The sequence below is a fragment of the Cuculus canorus genome, chromosome 2 (genome assembly GCF_017976375.1).
Source record: "Cuculus canorus isolate bCucCan1 chromosome 2, bCucCan1.pri, whole genome shotgun sequence".
In the NCBI taxonomy this organism is placed as follows: Eukaryota; Metazoa; Chordata; class Aves; order Cuculiformes; family Cuculidae; genus Cuculus; species Cuculus canorus.
Genome location: NC_071402.1, coordinates 138,897,282 through 138,917,356, shown reverse-complemented (window position 1 = coordinate 138,917,356; position 20,075 = coordinate 138,897,282). Strand labels below are relative to the sequence as shown.

Below are 20,075 nucleotides of genomic sequence, written 5' to 3'. Positions count from 1 at the left end.
TTGCACAGGGTGCTAGCATGTAGCCCCTGTGATCTACTTAGGTTTTGCACAAGACAAATTGAAATTTAGAGAAGAGTTAGAGAAGACCACTTACAGCCGAGAAGAGGGCTAAGGAATAGTGTCCACATTTCTGGGGATACCTACTTACACTGGGGTCTTGCAGAAGGTCCAGCACTTGGCCCAGTGATGGGATAACTGTTCCCTATAGACATCTTCTGTTTCTCCCTCTACCTCCTTAGTATGCCCGCTTTTACAACTCAAAATTTGTTATAAACTGGTAAAAACAGTGTTCTTCCAGCTTGCTTCTCTTTGTGGCAAGGAATAAAAGGAAAGAATAGACACATTAAGAAAATATACAAGGAAGCACTGTATTGAGGACTAACTGTTAAACCCTGGTTCATTTTTTGTGAGAAGGCTGAGAAAGAAGCATTACAGCCAGCCAGTGCTTGTCTCAAGATGCGTAAGCTCTTGATCCATGAAAAGCAGGAGCCTTGCGCACAGCAGCCAGCCAGTAAAGGGCAAGAGACTTGCCAGAAGATGCTGTTCTAGACATAAGTAAAGGCTGGAGGAATAGTGCCAGAGGCAAGGACCTAATCCAAAGTACTTAACAGAAATAAAACGTTTGAAGGAGTGAGGGTACAGGGAGCATAAAAGTAATTGCACTCCTAGTTTTAACAAATTTTCAGTGCTTTTAATCAAAGAAAATACAGACGGAAAGAGGTATAAAGAGGAAAATATAAGGGAAAGAGAGAGTCATGGATGTGTGTTAAGGAGGCTTTCATTTGCAATTCGTGTGAAGTTACAAATCTTTCTCTGAATGCCATTAAAAAATGCCACTTGGAAAAGATATTCTCATTCGGTTGTTGCTTGCTGAACAAATATGTGCCATAGTGTAAAAAGGAGAGCAAGGTTGAACCAGCCAGGGAGCTGAATAGTGTTTGTTTCCACCCAGTATCTTGCGAAAGGGGAGCATGTTGGCAAGGCTGTGAGTGCTCTGTGGTGTAGGGGAAAGGGAGAATCATCTGGAACAAGTGTGCAGTTCACTTTCTAAGCAGCCTGAAGCTATCTGGGACTTTTTGGTCTGAAATCTGCATCTGATGCCACTGCAAATTGGAAAACCGATTAATAAAAAAGACCTCAAGCAACTCAGAGCTGTTCAGCTAAAATAAATCTCTTTTCTGCCACATGCTAGTTTTGAGATTATTTTACTGCAAAGAGGCCCCAAAGGGGAAAGCTCTGATGCCCTGGCTGAGTATAACAATGAGAAAATAGAGGTATAATCCTCTTCATTGCAGTCCAAGTGAGAGGTGCATGGACCACGTGCCAGAGCACTTCACCGTTTTCTTGAAGGAAATGGAAAGCTGCTGCTCAGACATGTATTTGCACTCACAGACCAGAATAGCAGGTGATCTTTTTCCTCAGGAGCTTTTAAGTGCCCCTTTCTCCATCTCCTTTCGGGTTTAGTTGTAGCAGCTCTGTCACTCAGCGCCTTGCAGCAGGGAGCAATACTTGGCTGCTCTATGGCAACCCTGACAGTAATAGCCTGGTGCTACATTGCAGCTAGCAGATGGCAGGCTTGGTAACAATATTTGCTACTCTTGCTGGGAGGCTGGGGACAAGAAGAGAGTAAGGGAAAGTGATATGTGATGGAGAAGGACAAGATTAAACATTGCAGAGGTGTTACGGCAGAGAGTCAACCTGCCTGAGCAGAGTACAATCAAGAAATGGCAGTTGAAAAAGAAAATAGCAGAGTTGCTTTTAGAAGTCAGTGAGAGAAATGGATTTAATGCATGTGGAGATGTTTTTAGATGCTGCAAATATTTCAAACTAGAGCACTGATTTATTGGAAATCTTAAATTATTGTGGGGTGAGGACAGCTAGAGTGGGCAAGCTATGCTCCTGAATGGACCTGGCCCGCTAGACACTGTGGTTTTGGTCCCAGTCTCCATACTGGAAAAGAGTCTGTTCCTCAGCTTCATGTTTAATTATGACTTACACTTCTGACCCAAACCAACATGTAGTATACAAGAAAAGCATTTTGCTTATGACTAATTCAGTCATGAGGCAAATGTAGAATATATTAATTTGCTATTTGCTCCCTGGCTTAGTCCACATATGAGTCAGTAATTAAATATGTAGAATAATGACAAAACCAAAAGTTTCTACACACAGGTATTCCTAGTGGGTGTCAGATACCAAAGAGATTATTATCACTTAGTGCAAATAAGTGTTTCAAATACAGGACAAGGAAGAAGATAGTCAGATCATTCTACGATTCTATGTTTCTGTGATTCTGTGATGATGTCCAAAGAGTACAAATAAGTGCAAGTACAGCGCGTGGCTGTCCGAGGCTGAGTTGCAGCCACAGCTGTTCAATGAGAAGTTAGCCACATATTGTATTACCTATTTCCTTTTCTCCTTTGATCATGGGATACTTCTTGTGGGACAGACCACTGCTTGCAGCAGCTGCCTGGTGTTACTCATAGTGAACAATATTCCGTTTCCTCAGAGAGCCTTGAGTAACTCTGACTTGGTCTGGCCTGGGCAGGGTGTGCAAGTCCACTGTATCAGCATGTACAACTATTTATACCTATGTCAAGTACGAACGAAAAACCGCTCTCCTTCTAATTTGGTGGCAATTTTCTGCCCATGTGTAGGTGCCAGAAACTGAGAAGGGGTAGTGCAGAAGGGAGGCAAGTCTGCAGTTTTCTCTGATGTCAGTCTCTAGCATGAATCTTACATAAACACTTCCTCAACAAATGAGCAGCATGCAGTGTTTCATGGCCTGTCACAGGATGTTGGCTCATTGCAGGATGTGTGATAGTTTGAAAGGACTTTTACAGTGAAGTTTCAGGAACATGAGATGAATTTCTTCTGATAAAGACACGTACAGAAGTGACCATCATAGAATCATAGAATGGTTTGGCTTGGAACGGATCATGAAGGTCATCTAGTCTACTCCCCCTGCTCTGAGCAGGGGCATCTTCAACTAGATCAGGTTGCTTAGAGCCCCATCCAACCTGACACTGAAGATCTTTGAAACGCATCAAAGAAGCTTTATAATTTTTTATGGAAAATTTTTTATAGGCACAAGGCAATAGACTAGTAGGGTAATGGTGTTCTACCATTTGCCTCAGACTTTGAGCAAGTGTAGCATCATTTGCTGAGACACATCTATACCTAACGTTCCTTGGTCCCAGTACTGCATACACGCAGGCAGCATTGGGTTCCTCTGCCCCAGGAGAGCACTAATGCAAGCTAACTGTGGGATTGCTAGTGCTCCACGGATCAAGTCTTAAAAAAATAACAACCCCAACCAACCAACCAAACTCAGATGGAAAATAGTAGAGAACCAGAGGCAATTCTGAAGTATGCTGTAGAAGTTGTCAGGCATTATTCCACTTAACAACAAACAATTTTGTTCATTGCAAGTAGGATACTGTTCTTAAAGAACAGTATCAGGCCTTGCACTTAAAAGCAAACGTGTTTGACAGGGATTGTCAAAGGAGAAACTAACTTAAAAAAAAAAAAAGAAAAACAGAGACACAGAACATGTGTAGCATCACCAGTGCAAAACCTACCTGACACAGTGATGGTCCAGCCTCCTCACACACCTGCTGCAAAGCCAACAGTGCCCTGTTTGGGCTGGTTTCACCAGCTGGCATTTAGTGCATGAGTCCCTTTTTGCACCTTCCAGCTCTTCAGCTGGCATCCTGGAATAGCCTTGACCTCCCCGTTCACAGCATAGCCACTGGCAGTTCCTGACATGGTGATGCCATGAAGCCCATTGGAGCTCCCTCTGGTATGATATAAGGCATACCAAATAACAGACTGCTTCCTAGCGATGCTGCATTAGCTGTAATTACATTGGATAGGCTTTAAATTATATTGCGTGCTGTGGATTGGTTTAATAACCTAACATTAATCTTTCTAGAGGAGCCATCAGGCTGTAGCCAATGAGATATTGCAGACAATGACATAGAAATGTCATTCCTTCCTCTGCATTCACTAGGTTATTACCTGAACAAGCATATATTTAACTGCCCAACTTTAATGATTAATTACCTTCTTATTTAGTATGACAGAACATAATCTCCACAGAGGCAAAACAATTTTATAAGGAGAACGTCATGTTATTTCCCTGACTGAAATTTATTCCTTTCCTAGCTGAGAAAAAAAACTTAAAATCCACTGATCTTTCTGTCCTTCAGTGACAATCTCCCTCAATTTTCTTCTGCTCAGAAAGTAAAACTGTCCCTTGAAGTCTGGTCTGTTTAGCATCTGCTTTTAGTAAGTACAGGGAAGACCTTGCCCAGCCTTTTGCAAGATGCCACCGGCCTGATAAGCAGATGTTAAAATTGTGTCATGCAGCAAGCCACATTTCAGAGTTCTCTGAAAGTCTCACCTCTTCGGTCTGTGCAGCACATTAGTCTGTCAGCAAGGATGGAGTTATCATTGGGTTAATGCAAAAGTACGTCTTATGGGGGCAAACAACTGCCTGATAACAACAGTAGCCTGCCTTCTGTGGTAGGGCAGGACAGAGTTCCTCTTTGGAATAAAGCACTTCCTTGCTTGCTTTTTGCCAGTGTACTTAAGCAGTCCTGACTCTTTCAGCAGTTAAGACTTAGAGTGGTTAAAATACCATTGTACCCTTATATGTGGAATAATATCAAATGAGTACAGTAATTAATATGGCATCTGCTTCTGAGAACTGTTTCATTTCCTTCTGCTGGTAACAGGACACATTCTTTTTTTTTCCTTTTTTTTTTTAACCACAGTAGCATTCCATGCCATAATATCCTTTTTCTCCACTTGGGAATACTGCATTAGATAATTGTTGCTTGCACTCAGCTGGTCATCCTCTTTTCTTATTAATTTATCATAGAAAATCTAAAAAAGCCTTTTCCTGTTTCTAGTTTTACTCCCTTTTGTATTTGTAATTAGTAAATATGCTTAAACTATATTAAGGGATTAACATTATTACATTTAATTTATGAGTGTGTCTTTATAAAGTGCTGCAGGAACTCTCCAAGCACAGAGAAAGGCTTTGCTTATGGCCATGCATCTTTGCTTATGGCCATGCATTGATTTACAAAATGTTGCTGGTAGTACATCACCCCGGAGAAGCAGATGATATATTAAATATATGCGTCCAGATTTTGCACACAGACAAATTACAGCCTGCTGGCTGCACTGCAGTTAGTATCTATTAACATATTACCATCTGAGCTGGCAACATGCCAGCCCATCCCTGAATTCCTTCAAGAGTTTATGGGCCTCTACAAGAAGTCCTTCAGTGTAAAACTGTAAGGATAAAAGTGACAATTCTCCTTGGCTTTCTGTGGCAGGCCTTACCATTCATACACAAGGAAATCATAGCCCTTGCATACATTTTCAATGAGAGACCTGGACACCAGAAAGAGAGTGTCAGGCCAAAAATCTGCCCACCTTAGACAAAACTTGCTCAGTGCTCAGATTTTTGTTTTCCTAATTGCCTACATTGCCAGAATCAAAGTACACTTTGGCACGCAAAACTCCCCACCCCTCAAGATGGCTAAATTTGTCAGTGATGAAAGCATTGCATGGTGCCTACAGAAACCTCAGATGACAAGAAGCACGAGTAAAGCCAGTACAGACTGTGCTCTCGGACTCACAAAATGAGTCAGACCTTCATAGACTCAGTGTTTTCCACACCCTGACAGCTCAGAGCAATGTGACTTTGCCTGTACCTTCAGGAAAAAGCACTGGACAATGAAGTGACTATAAAATAATACCATATGATGGTAGTGTGCATGCCCTTCCTAGGGGAAAGAGCATTTGGGACTCATCTAGTTGCAACTGGATTCTTCTCTTCTCTGTTCTTCTTCTGTATTCCAATTTTTTCTGGAAAGCCTGGCCAGCGTCTGTGAGCCTGTCTGTGCAATGAAATGGCTTATCCGACTCAGCGTAGACATCACAATATGAAATGACATGGTGCCTGGAGAAACCCCATCTGAGTTGGTCAAAGCTTCCCCTCATCAAAGGGAAGCACCCAGATGACTCAGAGAAAACCACACCAGACTTTGAGGAAGGTCTCCCCTCCCCATTGTTCCCATTAGCAGGTGGTTTTGCTTTCCTGAGAGCCTAAGAGGTGGAAATATTTCCCTTTTCTCCTATCTTCATTTGCTGAGACCAGGATACATCTCTCCTCAGTTGCCATATTTATGCATGATGCAAATTTTCACAAGTGAGGGGATTCCCAGAGAGGATCTTGCCCTCTCTGGCCTCTGATGATGTCAGTGGGACACTGCTTGCATAAACAGTTCAGTTCATCTGGGCTGACAAAGTACGTGAGGAGCAGCACTCAGGCCTGTACATGAGTCAGCACTGTTGCAAACTGCTCAGGCTCACCCTGGGCTTTTCAGACCAGACAAACCTTCTCTATCTCCCCCAACTGATGCGACCCTAGGCATAGCCCCTTCTCTTTGTAAGGAGCTTTTCCCATAGTAGCAACTTTCTGCTCAAGAATAACTGGAAATATTATTGTTCCAAGCTCTAAAACAGCCCTATTCCCTCCACCATGAGTGGATTCTTGCTGCAGAGGAACCGCCTCAATTTCTGAGGCATTGAGGAAAGCAGGCATTCTACCAAAATAGCCACAGCCTCATGACCAGGCATGTGTGACCCTACTGCCACAAGGGCATAGACCCTTAAGCAGCCCCTTGGTCAGCAAAGGCAGGAGAGATGCATGGGGATGCTGACCGTGACAGCAAAGCTCTGCCTGTATCTTAGGGAGAGGCACAGGTTTGGGAACAGGACACTGGGGCAGCGTGGGTTTGCCCCAGGCAATGGAGCCATGATTTGAGGTCAAAGCACCCACAATGATTAGCAGAAATTCAGTCTTTGAAGCTGCACTCCTGCACTGGACTGCCTTGCTTTAAGTCCAGCCTGCTCTGTCTGGCATGCATTGGCGAGACTCCAAGACTGCCCTGTTGCAGGCGGCTGAGACCTTCGCTATCCAGACAACATGGCAATTAGGTGGAGGTGCTCTCCTATTACAGGCTTAGGGATTTGAAATATTATGCTGAACAAATAAGGTTTTGAGTGCACGTTTTGTGGTTGACCAACTAAAGGGAAATCTCCTGGGTATCCCTTTCGAACAGCAGTTGTTTCCTACTCCTGTATCTAAAACAGTTTTAAAATTTCATCCAAAGATACACCCTGCATTTCTTACATTCTTATAATAAATCCAGAGCCCTGATATAGAAAATTACTATTTTTATTTCATTTGCAGAAATAAATCTTTTCTAGAAAGACAAGAATGAACAGATTTGCATGTAGTTAGAAATTCTTGTTTTCTTTGACAACAGGTTAATGGAAGGGATGAAAAATTATTTTGAAAAATATCACTGCAGTCCAATGTGGAATTTGACTTTGCTTGAAACTTTCAGAGGGCTCTGAGTATTTCAGGTTGAGGTTACAAGACAAAACATAGACTCAGATACAACTCCAACTATTGAAAAGTTAGACATTTATACATTTCCATATGTTAGATAAATCCCAGCAAGATTAACCAGTGTGCTTATATGTCTAGTGATGTACTATATCAAATTCCATTGTGCTATGGTATAAAATGGTTAATTAGTGAAAGTGTGTCATTGTGTAGAGACAAGAAAGTTGCCTACAGTGGTCAGAACAAGGAATTATTTATTAAAGATCATCTAGGGCATAAACATATTTAAGCAGTCATATTAAAATATTAGTATAAATTCTTAATGAGGGCTTTTCTTTGAGTGGCAATTGCCAATACCTCTCACCATGCAAGTACAAACATAACCTTATTTCGTTCTCCTGTTTGTCCAGAAATAACAGGGCTCCATACAATGAGTTGTGCAAAGTCTTAAGCTGCCTTTGTTTCTATGAAAACTATGTCGCTGTGGTGCTAAGATAGCGCAATGTGCCACATCCTGAAACTTTACTTGGTTTGGGGTTTTTTTTGCTGGCTGACAGACCTACAGGTTCTTAACTCTAGTACATCTAGAAGGAAATGTGTTGCTTGGAAACGGATTATTTTTATTTATGTTAATTCTTGCTTTAACAGTTAATGGTCAACTCACTTTGGAGTCCATTCTGTTACTTGAATGATGATTATAGTGCCTGGGTTTTGTTTCATTTTGTTTTCTGGTAACATATTTGTTGCAATGCCATCAAAATATCCTTTCCAAAAAATGCATTTAGGAAGAGTTGCTCAGGTACCTGTGGTCACTGACTCTAGTGTTCAGATCAATCAGAACAATCCCATATCAAGCTTCCTGCTTCAAAGAGGAAAAGGATACTTGTGTGTGTCAGAATAGCTCTTCAAGGATGCCCTAGAGGCTCCGGCAATGGGTGGGGCACATGCAGTTATGCTGGTCTAAGCCAGGGCACAACCTCCTTTTCTGAGTTCTTCCCAGGGCTGTTCCTGCTTGTCCCTGTAAGGAGGTTTTCAGACTGCTAACAATTCATTCCAAGCCTCAAACTGAAACAATTATTGATATAATTACTCATATTATGAATAATTACATCTGATAATAGAATTATTTACAGTGCAATAAAAGGAGAACTGTCAGTACTCATAGGATGGATTCATATGAAATGGAAAGTTTGCCTTTGAAGATTCCATAATCTCTGGATCGAGAATGTGTTGTGCCTAACTAATGTAGGTGAGCAGTTTTTCTCCAGAGCAGGTTAGGCTGCACATTTTCCTTCATAATGATTTTCCTGATGAAAACAATGAACCTTTTCACAGGAATGAAGTCCTCCAAGAGAAAATTGTAGTTTTGCCCTAAAACCCCATCAGTTTTGTGCAGGAAGACTGAACAGATGGAGTCTCACTGCCCATCTGGAAGGATTCTGACAATTTCACTTTGCAAGAAGGAATAAGCTTGACGAGGTGCTCAGCTAGAAAAATGTCCGTCCCAATGGAACAAGCTCAAAGTTTCTTTCATCCCATTTGTTTGAGATCTTCATTTCTTTCTATGCAGTAGAAACTCCATTTTCCAGTTGGCTCAGTCCTCGAGTCCTTGCTCCAGTTCTGGCAATGAGCTTCTCTGTGACACAGGTCATGCCACTTTGCTTTGCTCTTCCAAAGACAGGTGAACAGCTGTGGCCTCTAGAGCATCCTTACTGGTGTCAGCAACAGATTTCCAGGCTGAAGAGCCAGAAAAGCCAAAATGTAATACTGGTGACCACAGTATCTCCTCTGAGTGAGCTACCCAAGCCAAACATTTCCTGCAGCCTTGGATAGCGCTGCTATCCCAGCCCCACTGTGATGTGCAGCAGATGGTTCTCAGCTGCCACTTTGCTGTAGGGCAGTCCCACAAATTGATTCATCCTTTTAGAGAGCTGGTACCTCCCCTTTTTACTTTTGTGTCAGCCTATACGCTTGCTCCTAGGCAGCCTAATAAAGAGTTTCTCCTAACAGTTACTGAGCCCATGCCTAATATAATCTATGTGAATGTACTGCATCTCTGCCTGGCCCTGGTGCCTGGGTGCAGGCTGACGACATGGAGTGCTCTGTGTGCTGCTGGGCAGTTGCTTTGGGTAAAGAGGGGGAGCTAACAATCTGAACATGTGCTGCAGTTGTTTGCATATTTTGCCTGTTAGGTTGTCTGCCAAACTCATTACAAAGCCCTTGGATTTTCTGATGGAACCTAAAAGGTCTGAACAAATGAATAACTTACAAAACAAAAGTCTGCACAGAAAGGGAGCAAAGCCCAGTCCCCAGTTCCTAGAGTAAGTATGGTACCGGACTGGCTAATAAACTGCCTCAAAATTAAATTGTCTCCCACAGACCGGGGGAGTACCTTGCTTCATATAGCCTGGGGAAGAACCTTTGCTCGATTTGCAGCAGTTTAGGATAGCACAGCTGACAAAGCAGGCCCTTAAGCGAGAAACACTATCTCAGAGATCAGAAGAGAAATCGTGGCTCATGAGATCTGCATTCGGCTTAGTTTCTCTTGCCTGTATTTGTGTAAGAGCAAAATGTGGTTTGAGAAGTTCAAAATGTCCTGTGAAAACACACAGCTGTTCCCTTCATTTAGAAGTGAAAGACAGCTCGAAATTCTAGGAGTCGCAGTTCTGCCTCCCTCAATGAGTTACAGCTGGCCAGGCACTTGAATTTCCTGCGAAACTCCCTTCTGAACCCAGACCCACGGGGCAGCGCAGCATGAAGAGATTGCCATAGTAACCATTCTTTGTGTCTTGAAAAACTGACTGACTGTTTTCAGGAGAAATTACATAGAAATGTGACATTCTCTGTCTTAGATAAAAATAACACTCCCTTGATGAGTCAAAGTTCCAGGAGACTTATGAAGGTTGATTTTTTTTTTTTGTTTGGATTTGAAAGTTTCTGGTATGATTAGTCCATAGTTCTTTAGCCAGGTTTTTCATTTGTAATTGCTAAAGCTAACAGCTGGTAGTTGAATATGTATCTTAAGAGAATTTTTGCTTCTTTTCAGAGTACAGGTTTAAAATCTGCACATTGATTCATTCTTCCCCATTCATACTTTTCTGGTGTAAGATTTCCATGGCTTGAAGCCACAGAAATATGAGTAGTATATACCACAAAGCTGCTGAAGGAAGTAGTACTATTAAAAAATCTAATTGGATCTGACTAATTCATTCTGCTGAACTTAAGTAGTACAGGAATGTGTGAAGTTCTTGGCTTGAAGGAATATCATAACTGTAATGCTGGGCATAGGACAGCTCATCTTTCTGTCAGGCAGTCCTTCAAGCTTTGCAAATGGAAAGAATACAAATGGATCTTCAAATTCTTATCATCTAATCTTTATGACAATTTCATATCTACTATTGACCACATCTGATCAAGGCTTTGGAAAAAACTACCAACAATGGGTCTGCAATTAGAAACTTTCAAGTTTTTCTGATCTCACCTAGAGAAATCAAAATGGAGTGATAGTTCTCAAGTTCCAATAGACTTTCATGCTCTGAGCCTTTCATTGCATCAGAAGAAACAAAAAAGATTCGTGGTCACTAGCCATAAAATAGGCCATGGAATATTACTGTAGTGTTATTCCTGCACTTTGGCCCTAGTCTGCTAGAAAATGTGTGCAAAATTTAGTAGCTAGCATGGTTAATCAATATTTACTATAATGTCATACTTCCATACCATGGGTCTTGAGTGTAGGAGAATTCTCAGTGCAATCAGAGGTATCTGGAAAACAGATTTAAATGGAGAGCAAAGACAAACAAACTATGGCTGATTTTCTAGAGATCATAGATTTGATTCTTTGCATGGAGAGAACTTTACACTGATGGCTTCAGAACAGACAAACATTTTTATTGAAATTCCGAAAGGAATCATGCCAAAAATTCACAATGAGAATGTTCAGACACGGTTTCTGTGCCAGTAATTTGCTAAGTTGTGTTAGGAAGATGTGCTCCATGAGTCAGAAGAGAAGATGAACTGTGGCAAAATGATAAAAATGCACCCACAGTTGCTGCTTTCCTAAACTTTAAGAATCATAGTAACAAAAGTAGTAGTAATAAAGCAACTCCCAACTTGACAAGTGGCAAACCAATATCATAAGTCAAAGGCAGTTTAGCTAAAATGTCTCATTTTTACCAGCTTTGCAAAAATTATACTCCTCACCCCTCAAAAATGACACTGACCATTGGGATATTTGGTAGGGAACATAGATGCATATTCGATGGATTTACTGGAAAAGACACAAAACTAGAATCTGAAAGACCTATAAAACGTGTTTGGAGACAACTAATGTAAAGGAGCTTAAAAGCTCATATCATCCTTCACCCCATCAAAACACATATTAAATGTTTCCATTTAGATGTGAGTATATGACTGACTTTGGATGTAAAGATTTAAATACAGGAGTACTTAGTTAGCATTTTATTGATTCTTCTTAAGTTTGTTTGTTTTAGAGTGCTGATGTTTTAAGAATGGAGTGGAATATTTCTCACCTGTGTTTAAGGAACAGAAAGTTCTTTAGACTCGCCACTTCTATCAGTACATTGACTGTCAAAATGCCATCAAACATAAAGTGTTTTTAAGTACAAAAGTTCTTGTGCTTTAAAAAATTGTTCAAAGAAAGCATGGCTCAGTCCACTTCCCCTCCAAGCAGGACACTAGCATAAAATCATGAAACAATAAACATGTGAAGTTTGCCACGTGGTTTTTAAGGATTTACTTTTCTTTTGGTTTTCAGTTTGTCCTCACTAGTCTGGGAGACCCTGATTCTGCTGACTGTGGTTTTCTCCATCACAAGCTCAGTCAGTCCTGAAGTCATCTGAGTACAGCCTTAAAGAAATGAAGATCTAAACAGAGTTGTCACTGAGGTGTTTGGAAGCACTGAGCATGTTAGATGCATGGTCAAAACAGACCCGTGACATCCCCTTTTTCTTTCTATTTCAGTTCAGTGCCATTTGCCCTTTATCTTCTTCCTCAGCAACCCCCAATACACACCAAAACAGAAACAGCAAAACCTTCCTGCCATACACAGCGTGCAGCCAGGTTTAAAGACATATTGCACTTATATTTGCTCATCATTCACCCAAATCTTTCCATGCTCCCCAGAGCTCATATTGCTGTGCAAAGGTGTCCAGTGTAAGAAGTCTCACTGCTTTTTCTTTGACATCCTTTACAAAAAAATAGGAATTTGGGAGCTGCTTTCCCTCACTGGGATATTTTTTATTTCATTTCAGCTGTACGATGGGCCTGATGTACGATCCAACCTGATAGGCACTTTCTGTGGACGATCTCTCCCACTGGCAGGGAGCACTACAGGGACCAGCCTTCATGTGGTGTTTTATTCTGATCGACTGAATGCTAGAAGTGGGTTCCAGATGCTGTGGCATGTTAATGGTAAGTTAGCCAGGTTTCGTCTGGGAAAGTACTTTTACTTCTTCCCTGTATGCATAACGGAGTCCCAGCTTATGCCACCCTATGTCAGCTAAGTAGAAATAACCTATTGGATCTCTAAGAACATTACATTTCCTAATAATTCATCAAATACTTTCCCAACAGAGATTTCTGCACAAGCATACTTTCCAAGATAATCTGATCAGAGTCTGAGAGCAGTTGGTGAAATATGCTTTTATTTTCAGGAGCAGGCACAGGGATAAGGTGCATTTGCAGAATTTCTGTACTGACGAAGAATCATAGAATCATAGAATAGTTTGGGTTGGAAGGGACCTTAAAGATCATCTAGTTCCAACCCCCCTGCCATGGGCAGGGACATCCCACTAAATCAGGCTGCCCAAGGCCCCATCCAACCTGGCCTTGAAATGTGCTGTTACATAGATTACTTTGACTTTCTAACACGGGAAACACTCAGCCCTCAGTTTGTTCCATTCCTATATACTTGAGTTTTCTGTGCAGGCTTCTCACTAGTCTTATTTAGTGGTGCTTGTTTTCTTGGGTAGTGTGTTCACTTCCAGCTATCCTCTCCCCTCCTGGCCAATGAAATAACATTGGCCAGGATGTGCTTTGGGTATTTTTTCTCTTGTTCTTGCATGTCACAAGGACTGTCACAACCTTATTAAATGGGCAAGAATGCACACCAATTATAATCAAATCTGTTAATGAGTGTACAACTGCAAACTATGTTTGCAGCTTCTTGATAAGCGAGGATACAAATGTAGCTTTTTCACTTTGCTTATTTAACAGCAATGCTGGACTGTAACAAGATTAAATTGTGTGCCATTGTACACCCAATCAAAGATGATCCAACCTCGAAAATAATTAAATTGCCGCAGTTGCCCTGTCCGTCTAATCAGTTAACACCATTCAGCTTTGACAGCATTGTAAAGCAGCTGAAATCAGCTGCAGAGGCCCCACTGTGGGTTGCTGAGGTGTATGGCATGCTATATATTGTTCAAATAGGAGCTTGCAGGCTCCTAAAGGGCTCTCATTGACTAGACAGTGGTGTTTTGCATTCATTGGAGGTCAAGGAGCATTTCTGGGCAAAGGAGGGACGTATGTGGGAGGACTGAGATGTGTGGCAGGAGCTAGCAGGGGAAGCACTGCCGCACAAAGGTACGTTCTTGTGCTTTGAGGTGATGTCATTCTGGGCCTGCACAAAAGAAGAAGAAATGGAGGCTTTTATGCACAGCCAGATGACATCAGCTCCATACAGTAGCCATGGTGCTTTTCTAAAGCTCTGAAAGCTTTCCAGAATCTGCCTGTGTGGTAAGCACTCTTGAGCTTTCCCTCCACGTCCCCCTCCAAACATTTCCCGGACTCTCCAGCCCTCACCCACCCCCCTGCACTCTTTTTCTGCACTGACACATTCACTTCTCTTTCAGGCAGTACTGCCCCTCTGTCGATTCCTGGACATTAAACTGCAGCCTAACGCTGCACAGGATCCACACTGCCAATGTGAGGCTGCATCTAAGCAGCAGGGAAGGATTTGTGGGTTCAGATAGGGCTAGCTCCTGATTAATATAATTGCTGTTACTGAATGTCACAGCTGTGACTCCTGACAGCTTGTAATAGGAGTGCAAGTTCCTCCAGAGCTGACCACAGTTGTCATCTTTTTGTTCATTGCAGGTGTTTCCTCTCTTACTTAATTGTTGTCATGCATAAATAACGGTATTTCCCTTACTCATCAGGGCTATATTTGCTTTTCCCTCCTGAAAATCTAATATATAAGATATATACACATAAAAAGCTCACTGGAGAAAGTTTTCTCAACTTGGGGAACTCATCAGGAGGTGCAGCCTTTGAATGGAGTATTTCAGAGTGAAGCATTCAGGTCCTCTCTTCCTTGAGGGCTAATCCTTGAGACAGACAAAACCTAGATCTGGTAATATCTCACCTGGCAAGAAAATAACAAGGCTATATGTATTGCTGAGAGAAGAGCTTTTGCTTCTGCTGAAGTGACAAATGTGTTCTCTAGAGTTCAAGCTGCTGTGAACTATTTCTCAGGCTGTCCATGTACTCCTTAACTGGCAGTTGTGAAGCATCCATGGGATATATATCAAGGCCAGTCACATGCTTTGGTGATAGAAGAGAGCAGCATTTATATTTGCCACCATGTGCCTGATACAGTTCACTGCAGACACTCTTTCTGGCAGCTTTGCTTGCAGTAACGAGGTGATCAAAAAAAGCCACTTACCTCATTGATAACTGACGTGGGGAGCCCCTGCTGCCACACATGACACAAATTTGAAGTGTTTTGATTTGAAACATCTACATCTGATCTTTCCAGTTGCTAAACCACCACTTTTCAGTTGCTGAAGGAAACCTAGTCTTTAGGCTTTCCCAAAACCAGAATTAGTAAGTGATCTTAGGAGAATGCTGTTATTTATGCTTAGAAGTGTCCTATATAATTTTAACTTGGATGGAAAGCTGCAGTGTAAAGAAATTTAAAAATGTTTGTCATTCTGAAATAACACTGTTCATCTAAAGGGCTTTCATTGATGAGGCTGAATTTAGAATTAATTTGGCTAAATCACTAATGTTTTCTTCTGCAGAAGAAAACACCAGAGGAAAGCTTGAATCTGCAAGGTGTTCATTCCACTTCTGCTGATTATTAGGAAGCTTAATATAAGCAAGTATATTTTTGAATATATATTGAGAAAGAACAAACACTTAGTAACATCCTGGATATTGTAAAGATGGCATGCCAATTGAATTGCTTTCCTTAAAAAAAAAAAAAGTCATGAGGCCAAAAGGGCAAAGGTCTCTCAGTGCAAAATTACACCAGTGACAACTGTGACTATCTGAGAAGACACATATTTCCTAGACCCATCACTGACCTTGGTAAGCAATGTGCATGTAGGAGCTGACTGCTTTATATATACATCTGTGTTTCATTGGAAGTTTACTCATTTGGCTGCTTGATTGTCAGTAGAGCTTATAGTTCAATTGGCTCTCCTCAGCGTAGTCAAAATTTACATCCATTATTCTGGTTTTTGAGACACGTTAATTCCCTCTTTTAAAAAGAAGCGAAGGACACTACAGAGAAAAGAATTATGTAGCCCAAAACCATGTATTGCTCTTTTCCTTCACTACCATCTTCTTTCTGGTGGATTTCCCTGAGGAATAATTGATGGACAGGGGGTGGAGAAAGCCACTTGCCTCATAAGAAGTTTTCATTAGTTTGGGTCTGTATTTTCAGGTGATGAAAATCATTAAAAGTCATGCAATAACTATAGATGGGAGTTTTCAGTATATTTGTCAGGTAAAATGTGAACTGAAGTTTGTTAGTTTTTCAGGGAAGCATAACTGAAACAGAGATTAGATTAGGATGCAGGAACTATTCATTGCAGACATTTGCCAGGCATCTGTTAGAATTACTGGAGAGAATATTGCATTGCAGGTCAAAGAGGGAGCTGAGGCCCAGATTTCTTAAGCCTGAATCATAACTCTGCTGTTGATTTCTTTTTCAGGCTTTGACTAATCGCTATTTGTTCGGTTTTCAAAAATGAGTAGTCCTTTTCAAAGTCTTTCTCCCACATCAAGTCTAAGGATGCACAGGGTCTGATCTTTTGAAGTCCTGAGCAGTTGTTTTGAGTTGTGGGTACTACCATGTTCAGAACTGGCTTTTTCTATTGCAGTTTGGCTATTAAAAACATAGACATGTTCTCTATGAGAGCTAAGGATGAATTAATTTCTGTTTCTCCAGCAAGCTGGACCTCCCCCCACCCTTCAAAGTAACATATAAGGGCCAAAATTTTCTTAAAATGCTTGCTGCTGAACAGTTCAATCAATGTGTGAGAGCTAGAAAGTGGTGCTTTTTTTTAACACCGAATACTGACAGCTGATACGGGAACTGTAGCCATTCGGTATCTTGGAGGATTCAGTTCCATTTTAAATACCTGAACTTGCTTTTATGTCTTTGGGTCCCAGTAGTCCATCTTTATTCATTATCCATCTTATAGTTTACAGACTGGAACGTGTTGTAGAAAATAACAATATTCAGAAGACAAAGTTACAGAAGAGATTAACATATCAGAAAGAAAAAACCCCAATTTCTCACTTGAATTTTTATTCTCTTACATAAACTCTCATCACAAAAAATATCCTACTTCCTCCTCTGGATAATATTCTATGTACTAAAGCTATTCAAGAGAGCACATAGTTCTGAATCAAATCCAAGTTATATTTCATGCAAGTATTAGTGTAGTACATGCAAATGTTCATACTGCACACGCCTTACAGCTAGAGTCAGCTAATATTTACTGAGATATTTCACTGTGAGCACAGCAAATGGAACAACTCTGAATCTCATAATTTCCCTAACTCTTATTTTATAGGAACAATGCCAGTTCACTTTAAACTTTATGGAAGGGATATTTTCTAGCATGTGGCTAATAGAGGTTTCCACAGATTACTACTTCTCTATTCAGCTATAATTATTTATGAGAATAGGGATTCTTCTTTGGTTAATGAACACCATCTGCTAACCAGACAGGCAGTAATATGGAAAGATCTGTAAATCATTCCTTACACAATCTTCAGTGACTACTTAGATTTTAGCCAGAGGAAAGCAAAGACACCAAATACATGTTTCCTGAGCTTTCTATTTGTTTTCTGATTTCCTAGCAACTAACACCAGGTTAGGTAGTTGTTTTAAGCATTTTTCAAGGAAATTCCAGGACCTTTACACTACTGAAAGAGTACCTCCCCTTCCTTTTTTTACTTAGTTTAAACTGCAGGGCTTAAGTTTCCAAAATGACTGCAAGGAGGTTGGCACAAACTGAGCATATGGCATATGCAGTTCAGCTGCACAAAGCTTTTCCACTGTGCAGCTGTTGTTATATCTGTCCACATACTGCAAGACGGTGTATTTCTGTACTGAGAAAAACTCTTAAAGATGTTTCACTTGTAAGAGAAGTGTTTCAGATTATTCACTGTTATATCAGTGAAAGTTGAAGTCATTCAGCAATTTATGGGGTCTGCTTCTGCATATTTATTTACCCTAAAGACTGTATCTTTTTTTATTTTGTTGCCATAAATGACACAAATTCCACTTATTTGAATAGAAGCAAACTCCAATTCAGTGTTTGCAGACAAATGCAAACATTGGAAGAAGGTTTGTATTCATTTAATGGTGATGCCAGAGATGGGAAGAGTTTAATTACCTGAGGTGATTACATCATCATTTAAACTTTTCTTATTTCAGTATTTTAAAAAAAATGGGCAGGCTACTTTTGTATGGAAGTTACATTCCGGGTTAAATCAGTATGTATTTCTTAGCTTGCTCAAAAAATAGGAAAAGTATATGGTACATACAAATGCACACTTCAAAAAAAAAAACAGGGCTGGCATTTCTCCTGAAGTTTTCCTTTTAAATGCAAAATCCATACATATATTCATATATAGTCATATATGCATGTAAATAAATATGTATCTGCATCTACATCTTCAGCCTGAACACCATTCATATAAATGTAATTTGTTTGATATCTTTTCTGATCATTTTAAGTATCTGCCAAGGCAGATTTCAAAGCCTAATATAAACATCTTAAGACAAAGAGTCTATCTTCACAGGAAATGCACAAATAATATGAAAAATACTTCCAGTTTAGTTTTCCTTGGTGGCTTTTATCTGTGATCTGATCCCAAAAGGGATAATGCTGCAAGAATTTTGTGGCTAACAAAAGTGAGGAAGACGCTGAATAAATCAGAGATCAAATTCTAAATTCACCCTTTTGAAATATTGAAGACAAAAAGTTTGTGAATAGTGAGGATCCATAATGTCCTAGGATCTGAAATATAAGCTGCAAAGTCAGTGAATAAAATTTTGCTTCTTGTTTTGAAATTATTCTTTTTTCCTGGACAAGCGTTTCAAAGCGTTTTCTGACATTAATTGAGTTTTTCTCTCATTTTGGTATTCCATAGATGTAGCAACTGAGTTTAAAGGCAGGAACATTTTTTAAAAATCTCTTAAGTATTTCTGTAAATTCTTTTTTAAATAATCTAGCATCTATATTTTCAAAAAAAACATAGCAGAGCTGATTCTTCCCTCCTCCATGTAAGATCAGAAACATAATATGTATGTTTTCTCTCTCTCAGTCGGCCAGAGAGCTCAAAGGTTATGTTTCTGCTCTGATATGGAAGTTTCTGCTAGCATATGCAGGTCAGACAAAATAGTTCAGGTGTGAAGTTCACATATTTGCAGAGATCAGGGAGTCTTTTTTTCAGCTGTTAGTCAGTGAATACTTAGGCATAAACTCAAGCACTTTCTGATCTGTTTTCAAACAAATAATAATAGATTGGCAACATGAGTTCAGCACATTCTTTATAAGAAGTGAATCACAGAGATCTAAATTATGCTTCCCTTTTACTGGAATATTTGAAAAGAATCACTTCTCTTTTAACAAAATGCCTTTTCTGGGAACATTTGTAGTTGGAAGAAGAGAAATGGCACCTTAAGAAATGATTGATGTTCCTATTCATGTGCTTCATATACCTCACCCAGAGAACATCGTTTGAGCTCAGAGAAAATATAAACCCTTCTGGAGAGGGAGCGGGCATAATCTGAACGCTACCTGCGAGGGTTTCTCAGAAGGAAAGGTCTGTGCCTCAGAGCACAGCACAGCACACAAGATTTCCACTCATCTGAGCCATTTCGGATTTAAATAAAAAAACACGTCTTTGTGGCTATCAGGAAACTTAGTAGGAGAAGATGAGTCATAACTGCCTGTTTAGTTTTAAAATGTTCCCAGCTTTCTTCAGCCTGAGATAAATAGCAATTTGCTTTGTTCTTGCCTGCTGAAACTCCCCTGTCTCCTTCTCCCACCCCCTCCGGAACGGCGCCATTAAGCCTGTTGAGAAATCTTTCAAAAGTTTCCCAAGCTGGCAAAGCAGCTTTCCCCTCCTGAAGTTTGACCTCAGCAGCAGTGTCATTCCTGCTGCTGCGGGAAAAGAGAGAAACTCACCCTGCAAATCCAGCTGCAACACTCCCCCTCTGCTGAGGATCTTTTTTCCTCTAGTTGTAAAAGCCAACGACGTGGTTTGTTTTGAGGAAAATTAGGCCATCTTCCAATACCACTGTAAAAAAACCTGGGGTAGGGGTTACACTGAAGCTTTCTTCCTCTCTGTGTCTTTACTGAAATGTTCCTGGATA

At 40.5% G+C, this 20,075-nt stretch overlaps 1 protein-coding gene across 1 annotated transcript in view; it reads left to right on the top strand.

Annotated features, from left to right (window-relative positions):
• The window catches only part of CUBN (cubilin), a 142,037-nt gene that overhangs the window by 42,270 nt on the left and 79,692 nt on the right, over positions 1 to 20,075 (top strand). Inside the window, exon 28 of the mRNA XM_054057709.1 lies at positions 12,703 to 12,862. Coding sequence (XP_053913684.1) covers positions 12,703 to 12,862 — 160 coding nt within the window. The remainder of the gene's footprint in view (positions 1 to 12,702; positions 12,863 to 20,075) is intronic.